The 9,187-nt window shown below is 36.2% G+C and overlaps 2 protein-coding genes across 2 annotated transcripts; both read right to left on the bottom strand.

The window, feature by feature from the left end:
• Positions 1-4,208: 4,208 nt before the first annotated feature.
• Positions 4,209-4,772, bottom strand: LOC141587758 (uncharacterized). The gene has a single exon (XM_074409226.1). It carries the CDS (start codon positions 4,770-4,772, stop codon positions 4,209-4,211), a length of 564 nt encoding a protein of 187 aa, XP_074265327.1.
• A 1,875-nt stretch (positions 4,773-6,647) lies between these two features.
• Positions 6,648-8,645, bottom strand: LOC141587757 (uncharacterized). The gene has a single exon (XM_074409225.1). The coding sequence runs from the start codon at positions 8,643-8,645 to the stop codon at positions 6,648-6,650; it is 1,998 nt and encodes a 665-aa protein (XP_074265326.1).
• Between the last annotated feature and the right edge of the window lie 542 nt (positions 8,646-9,187).

Here is a 9,187-nt window from a genome sequence, read left to right as displayed (position 1 = left end):
AAAGATCAACAAAAAAACAATAATCATCAGGTAAATGATATTTACTTAAAAATTTATAAAAAAAATTAAAAATAATCGAACTAAACGAATAAAAACGAAAAAAGTCATTTAAGAATTTAAAAATAATTTAACAAGTTAAAAATAATTAAACACGAATGGTGATAATTATGATGTATGCGAGTAAAAAGTGAAAGAAATCGGACCTCTAAAAAGCTATCAATCAATTGTGTCATCTTTGATGGGGATCTAATTAAGAAACCAAGCTAGAATCGTGAGAGGCAGAAATCTTGCTTAGGATGGTGATGAAGATTGAAGATTTAGGGTGAGTTAAACGGTGATAAGAGGATGAGATGAGAAAGGGCGAGGTTAGACGAGATTATAAAAGAGAGGAGAGGATGATTTGAGTTCATTATTAATGAAATAAGACGAGGAAATGCGGCGGCGGTATTGTTGTCAACTGGAAAACTAAGATATGAAAAAGAGTGATGAGAAGGGAAGAAGGGAGGTAAAACGAGAGGTGTTACAAAATGGAGGAGTAGGGTTTGTTGATCGCTTATTTAATTTATATGGGGAAATGGGTAATGTTGTTAATTGTGTTATATTACGGGTCGGGTGCTTGCATATTTTGTCTTTTCGAATTATGAAACTAATGGTTGCTCGGCCCAATGGCCATATATTGATCATTCATGAAAATTCGATAATGTAAGTTATGTAACCTAATTCATATTATGACGATATATTTTGATTATATAATCACATATCTGTTTGTTATTTCGTTCGTCTAATATATATTAGTACTAAAATTTTACCACACATGACATCGACGCTTAAATGTGTGTGTATTATATTTTGAAATATATGTTTTAAATTATTAAAATTAGACGTTTATAATACGATATATTTTTAACTACATGTACAAACAATTGTCCTCCATTATTCGATCTCAATAATCTTACGCTTTCTAACATAATTTGTATGGAATAAATGGTAGTGATTAGTAACTTAAATTATATGTTGATTTTTCAATTGTAGTCTTTTTATATTGTAACAACATTGAACATTTAATCACGATGATTTATTTACTCATGTATCAAATGATAACGCATGTTATTATAACCCGTGCATTTTTTTGCACGGATTTCAAACTGTTTAAGATTAGTGGATTCTTTTTACTGTCACCGCATTGCAAATTTAATCACATTCATTTATATGCTTCTTTATATAATGATAGCAATTGGTATTACGACCCGTGCATTTTTTGCACGGGTTTAAAACTAGTTGGTAATGTAGTACACAATGTTACTCCGCCGTCGATCTAGTCGGTCAGGGAATCCCTTTACCCAATGTCGACAACAACCATTTGAATAGTGGGTTTGTAAAACTAGACGGGAATAAAGGTTTGAAATTAGAGGAAGGTTTGAAATTAGAGAGAATATATTAGAGAGAAGGTAGAGAGGGAAAATGAAAGGAGAAATGAAAGAGGTATAATTGTCAATATTGTACTGAGATGAGCAAAATGTGTACTGCGAAAATCAAGACTCAAAACTTAAAACAAATAAATTCGATCATTAACCTAAGCAAAATTACCTAATACCTAGTACCTAAAATAAAATAGGTTGTATATAAGTTTTTTTTTTAGAAACTACCTTTTATTTATGGTGAATTACTCGATAAATTAGTGAAAGACCACTCTTTTATATCCGTTTTGTATTTTTCATGACCTTTTTCTTGTTAATCGTGGCTCAAAATAATTCTTTAAATTTGTATTGTATAAGTTTAATAATAAAAATATACGAGTACTAATTTTTTTATCTCAAACCTTAATTGATACTTGTTTTGTTACATCATGTACAATTGTTTTGTTACATGTTAACCTAAATTGATTACCCATGTCCATTATCTGGGGTTTAGTTTTGTGGTCCTTACTGGCCCATCAAAATACGAGGCCTATCCACAGCTCATAGATTCAAAGTTTAAAACTTAAAACAAATAAATTCAATCGTTAAGCTAAGCAAAATTACCTATTACCTTAGAGTTTAGTTCGGTTAATTGGATGTCGAGTCGTCTAGCAGTTTTCGGTGCCCGCCCATTTGACAATGGGTAATATGTAACTGACTGTTATGTACACTTTTCTTTTATTTATATCAGTTTACTATTGTCGAAAAAAAAAAAGTAACTAAAATAAAATAGATTGTTTATAAGGTTTTTTTGTCAGAAACTACCTTTTATTTATGGTCATTTGTGAACAACTACTATTCATTTTATTTTTGGCGTTCAACTACCTTTCATTTCTTCATTTTGCGAAAGACTACCAAAAATTCACTTCCGGCGAAAAAAGTCAACTTTCCGGCGTTGACTTACCATTTCATGTTAAATCTAACTCTTTACTTCATAACCCTAATAATCGATGATAAAGATTGATTAAACCCAACATTAATCACCACATTTTGTCTATCTCTTACCCGAATCAAAGTCCTAATCACCGAAACAAAATCATCATTGATATTAATCTTAACATGATAAATAATTATTTAACAATAATGATCTATTATGGCCTTGTTGGCAAAATTAACTCCTAGTGTTAACTATTCGAAAATAACCATGGATTCACTCTTAGGATCACTTGTGTGGTACTATCTCATTAGTTTCGTATACCCACCATCTTACCATGAAGAGAGAAAGAAAGTACTTTAATATGACTTAGATGGACAGTAGATTGATGAATCATGAGTACTCTATAAGGTTGTTGAAATTTAAGGGTGAAGGTGAAAATGGTAGTAAAGGTGACGATGAAGATGGAGATGGAGATTGAGATGGTTGATGCATTGTTATTGCTTTAAACAAACTTTTGATAATGTGTTGGGTATGGAGAGGAGCTTTTTAGAATTTTGTTGGGTGAACAAAGGGAGAAATATGGGTTATATATTTATTTTTGTGAAAAAGGGAGAAAAGAGCAAGTCAAACGCCGAAAAGCTGACTTTTTTTTCACCGGAAGTGGATTTGGTAGTCTTTCGCAAAATGAAGAAATGAAAGATAGTTGAAAGCCAAAAATAAAATGAAAGGTAGTTGTTCACAAATGACCCTAAATAAAAGATAGTGTCTGACAAAAAAAACTTGTTTATAAACAACTTTATTGGGACTCCAGCATATTTATTATTATTATTATTACGGAAAATTCACGTGGTACCCTCAAACTTTGCCATTTTTCACGTGATACCCAACTTTTTAAGTTTGTGCACATGATATCCTTCAAATTTGATTTTCAAGCCCAACATGCTCTTTTTATCGTTTTTAAAATTTATAATTGAGCATAAATTATAGACCAGAAATCGGAACTGACTAATATTCTTTTTCAAATTGATTAACTCTTCGAGATCTATAAATTAATAAAACGAAAATGGTCATTCAGAAATTAAGATCGAAGATATGTTTGATTTGAGATTTTCATTAAAAAAAACCCCTATAAAATGTCGGTTGACAATTTTTTTTTCTCAAATCGTAGATTATGACGAGATAATCATTTAACGAAAAAAATTGGCCGATTCTGATTCCGATATAGGAGTTATGTGCAACTTAGTTTTTTTTAGAGCGGCAAAAAGGATATGTTGTGCATGAAAATCAAACATGGATGGTATAATGTACACAAACTTAAAAAGTTGGGTACTATGTGCAAAATGGCAAAGTTTGAGGGTACCACGTGAATTTTCCGTTATTATTACTATTATCAGTTAGTCTTGCTTGTGACGGGCGCTATTCGTCACAAGCTGAATACGGATAGTGCCCCTCTCACAATAAGGCAAATGGGAGGGCAAGTGGGAGGAAATGAAGCATCTCATGAATAGTGCCACTTGCATATTGTGAAAGGGGCACTATGGAATGAACTTCTAGGAATCAATTCGAAGAAATTCGAGAAACTAATTGCAGGATTGCCAATTTGAAGAACACAATCGAGCAGAAAGTTTTATTAATGGAAGCTTGATGATTACAAGATTAATGGAGAATTTAGAAGAAGAAGTGTAGAGAACGTAATACAACAGATGCTTCTATAATGAATGACTTGAGCCTATATATTTATAGCAATTGACTAACTAACTTATTCTAACTAACTGGCCCTAACTTTCAGCAATTCTGTTATGCCAGCTCAGCAGTTTGTTATGGTAGTTATTTATGCTCATGACAATCCACTCCCCTTGAATTTGAGCTTGTCCTCAAGCTGCATCCGTTGAACGAGGGAATCTTTTTGCAATGTCATCATAAGGCTCCCATGTGGCATCAGTCACATCACCATTGGACCATTGGATTAAAACATATACCACTGCTTGATTTCCCTTCTTGACCAACTTCCTGTCCAGTAAAGCAAAAGGCTCCGCTCTTAGTTGCTGCTGCTCATCAATATCTGGTACAGAACACACTGATGGCAGAGGACCTTCATGCTTCCTTAGTACAGATATATGGAACACAGGATGGATTTTTGCTTCAGGAGGCAACTGTAACTTGTATGCAACATTTCCAACTCTAGCAATGATGGGAAAGGGACCAAAATATCGAGGAGATATCTTAGCAGAAGCCCTAAAAGCCAAGGACATCTGTCTGTAAGGTTGCAGTTTAACATACACTAGATCTCCTACTGCAAATTCCTTGTCCACCCTCCCTTTATCAGCTTGACTCTTTATCCTATCCTGAGCCCTTTTGAGGTGAAACTTGAGCATCTTAAGGCACTCCTCTCTTGCTGTTAAACTCCTATCAATCAGCTCTACAGCACTGTCCCCCATGACATAAGGCAAATGCAGATTTGGAGATTGCCCATACACAATATCAAAAGGAGTAGCATTGGCAGATGAATGATATGTGGTGTTATACCACCATTCAGCTAAAGGAATCCAACGAGCCTAATCCTTTGGTTTTTCCCCTGTCATACATCTTAGATATGTTTCAAGACATTTATTTACCACCTCAGTCTGTCCATCGGTTTGAGGGTGATAACTAGAAGATATTAGAAGATCAACTTGCTGCAGCTTAAAGAGCTCCCTCCATAAAGTGCTAATGAACACCTTATCCCTATCAGATACTATGGTTTTAGGCATGCCATGTAGTCTAAAAATCTGATCTAGGAATACTTGAGCTACTGAGACTGCAGAGAAGGGGTGACTTAACAACACAAAATGTGCATACTTTCTAAGCCTATCCACCACCACAAGTATAACATCCTTACCCTGGGATTTAGGTAGACCTTCCACAAAGTCCATGGAGATGTCAGTCCATATAGTTTGTGGAATAGGAAGTGGTTGTAATAACCCTGCAGGTTTTTCCAAAATAGGCTTGCATTGTTGACAAATGCTACATTTTCTGATGTAATTCCTAACATCTTTCTTAAGCTTTTTCCAGTAAAATAAATTTGTAATTCTCCTTTGGGTAGCCTGTATTCCTGAGTGTCCCCCAACTGGTGCATCATGTAATAAGGAAATAATCTTTTGTTTCAATTCTCCATTATTCCCCACTACCAGTTTACCCTTCCTCCTTAATTCCCCTTGAGCCCATGAGTAATGCTTTTTATTCCCACCATTTTGTAGTTCCTGAATTATGGCTTGTAATTGGTCATCATTCTGCCAACTGTTCAAAACCTGAATCTTAAGATCAGTATTGAGTTGTGACAAAATTAAGGACATTAATTCAGTGCCATTAACTCTAGATAGGGCGTCTGCAGCTCCGTTTTCCTTCCCCTTCCTGTATATAATCTCATAATCCAACCCCAAGAGCTTGGGCAAACATTTGCTTTGGAATGCTGTTGTTATCTTCTGCTCCAGCAAATACTTAAGACTGAAGTGATCAGTCTTAATTTTAAAATGTCTTCCGCTGAGGTAAGGCCTCCATTTCTCAATGGCCAAGATGACAGCTAGCAGTTCTTTCTCATAGGTGGAGCTAGCTTGTGTTTTTTGAGAAAATGCCTTACTTATGTAAGCAATGGGATGACCATTTTGAGTAAGTACAGCCCCCATGCCTTTATCTGAAGCATCTGTTTCCACCACAAACTCCATTGAGAAATTAGGGAGAGCCAAAACAAGTGCTTTAGTCATTGCATCTTTCAATTTCAAAATCTTTGCAGCAGCAGTAGCATCCCATTTATATCCATCTTTCTTCAATAAGTTGGTCAAGGGTTTACTTATAATCCCATACCCTTGAATAAACTTCTTGTAATACCCTGTAAGACCCAAAAATCCCCTCAATTCCTTAACATTCCTTGGTTCTGGCCAATCCACCATAGCCTTAACCTTGGTGGGATTTGTTTCTACCCCCTTGGCAGAGATCACATGTCCCAAATACTCTACTTCTGGGGCTCCAAACACACACTTAGACATCTTAGCAAAAAGTGTATGTTGCCTAAGGATAGATAAAACCATCCCAACATGATGTGTGTGTTCTTCCAAGCTTTTACTGTAGATTAATATGTCATCAAAGAACACTAACACAAACTTCCTCAAGTAAGGCTTGAAAACAGTATTCATAAGGTGTTGAAATGTTGAAGGGGCATTAGTTAGGCCAAAGGGCATGACTAAGAATTCATAATGGCCCTCATGTGTCCTAAATGCAGTTTTAGGGACATCATCTGGATGCATTCTAATCGCCAATATCCGGATCTAAGGTCAATCTTAGAAAAAATCACAAAGACCATGTAATTCATCTAGCAACTCTTCAATGACAGGAATTGGGAATTTATCTTTTACAGTGTACTTGTTTAGTTCCCTATAATCAACACAAAGTCTCCATGTCCCATCTTTATTTTTAACCAACACTATAGGAGACGAGAAAGGGCTCTGACTTGGCCTAACAACTCCTGATTCCAACATTTCCTTCACAATGCTTTCAATAGCATCTTTTTGAACAACAGGGTACCTATAAGGCCTCACATTGATTGGTGTGGTTCCCTCTTTAAGGTGAATGGTGTGGTCATAGGTTCTATGGGGAGGCAATTCAGTGGGAGTCTTAAAAACATCTTTGAAGTCATCCAAAATTGTTTGTACAGCAGTAGGTACAGGATTACCTTCAGATGTTGTAAGCTCTTCAGTGGACTGAATAGATAATGCAAACAGTTGGGGTGAGCAGCCTGTTGATATGCCCTTTACAATGAGAGATTGTAGCTGTTTGCCATTAACCCAATCTACTCCTGCTCGCTTTCCCCCTCTTAGCACATGCTTCTTCCCTTTGTACTGAAATTGCATTCTGAGCTGCTTAAAGTCCCACAACACCGGTCCCAATGAAGAGAGCCATTGTACCCCTAGCACCATATCACAGGTTCCCAAGGGCACCAACATGATATCAGTCTGAAAAGTTTCACCTTGCAACTGCCAGCTAAATTGTTTCACCACATTTTTGCTGTAAATACTTTCACCATTAGCCACTGACACAGCCACAGGGTAACTTGGAACAACTTTACACCCCAATTTCCTGGCTGTGTTCTCATCTAGAAAATTATGGGTACTCCCTGAATCTATGAGTATATTCAAAGAAGTACCACGAACTTTCCCTGTGACCTTCATTGTCTGAAATGCAGCATTCCCAGTGATGGCATTTAGGGAGATTAAGGGAGGTAGTTCATCACCACTACTCTCCTGCTGCCATAATTCAGAAACTTCAGACTCCCCCACTGTCTCATCTTCTGTGACTGTAACCACCTCAATGCAGTGCAACTGAGCTGGGCACTTATGACCAGCAACAAACTTTTCAGGACAAAAGAAACACAAATTTTTGGCCCTCCTTTCAGCAATAAACTCAGGGGTCAATCTTTGTCTGGTGGTTTTGAATTGAACATTGGGGTTTGACAGTGGTTTTGGACTGTTTTGTGGCTGATATGATGTAAAAGATTTGGTCACAGGTTTCTCCAAGAGAGGTTTATTTCTCTTATTAATGCAAGATAAGGTGTTTTCTTGTAATCTAGCCAAAGTATAAGCATCAATTAAAGTTTGTGGCTTGAACATTCTTACAGTGCTCTGGATGTCAGGCTGTAATCCACTGAGAAAACAACTAATTGCTTGCTTTTCAGACAAATCAGTTCTGATCAACAATGCATCAAATTTCTCCTGATATGCTTCAACAGTTCCTGAATGTTTCAGATTCATTAGTTCTGAAATAGGATCATCATATGGTTGACTCCCAAATCGAGCCAAGATTGCCGCTTTATACACTCCCCATACAGGCCATAATCCTTGTAGATTAGTCTTCATCAAAGATTGATGCCACAATAGAGCTTTTCCCTCCAAATGTATGGACACAAGTTTCACCTTCAAATCTTCATTTGTCGAGTCCACCTCAAAAAATTGTTCACACCTATAAACCCATCCCTGCACATCTTCACCATTAAAGCGTGGAAACTCAATTTTAGAAAATCTGGCAAAACTTGAGTTAAATTGCTGTCCTCCATTGTTGTTATTCAGGTGGCCGCCATTGTTGAGCGCATTCCTCTCTAATGTTGTGACTTTAGTTCCAATTTCTTGAAATTGATTTGTAATTCGAAGCATTGTGTCTCTTTGAGCACGCATCTTATCCCTGAATTCATTCTGCTGTCTTTGTTGCTCAGCTAGAAATTCTGTCCAAGAATCCTTCATACTTTTCTGAAACTCTTCAAGGGCTGCTTGTGCTTTTGTCGCCATTGCTAGAGAGGTTTTAATGGAGTTTTTGAGGTATTTTAATGGAGTTTATTACAGAACTTGAAGGATATTTCCAGAATGATTCAGGAGATTGCCAGGAGCGAATCTCTGATACCACTTGGAATGAACTTCTAGGAATCAATTCGAAGAAATTCGAGAAACTAATTGCAGGATTGCCAATTTGAAGAACACAATCGAGCAGAAAGTTTTATTAATGGAAGCTTGATGATTACAAGATTAATGGAGAATTTAGAAGAAGAAGTGTAGAGAACGTAATACAACAGATGCTTCTATAATGAATGACTTGAGCCTATTTATAGCAATTGACTAACTAACTTATTCTAACTAACTGGCCCTAACTTTCAGCAATTCTGTTATGCCAGCTCAGCAGTTTGTTATGGTAGTTATTTATGCTCATGACACACTATCTGTTTTAAGCTTGGGGACGAATAGTGGCCGTCTTCAATGAGTATTATTTATGTATATAAAGATTGATTTATTTATTGGTTACTCATTCCTCCAGAAAGAAACGCTGATTTAATTAT

This window comes from Silene latifolia, chromosome 6, assembly GCF_048544455.1.
Source record: "Silene latifolia isolate original U9 population chromosome 6, ASM4854445v1, whole genome shotgun sequence".
Taxonomy (NCBI): domain Eukaryota; kingdom Viridiplantae; phylum Streptophyta; class Magnoliopsida; order Caryophyllales; family Caryophyllaceae; genus Silene; species Silene latifolia.
This window is presented reverse-complemented; position numbering and strand designations above follow the sequence as displayed.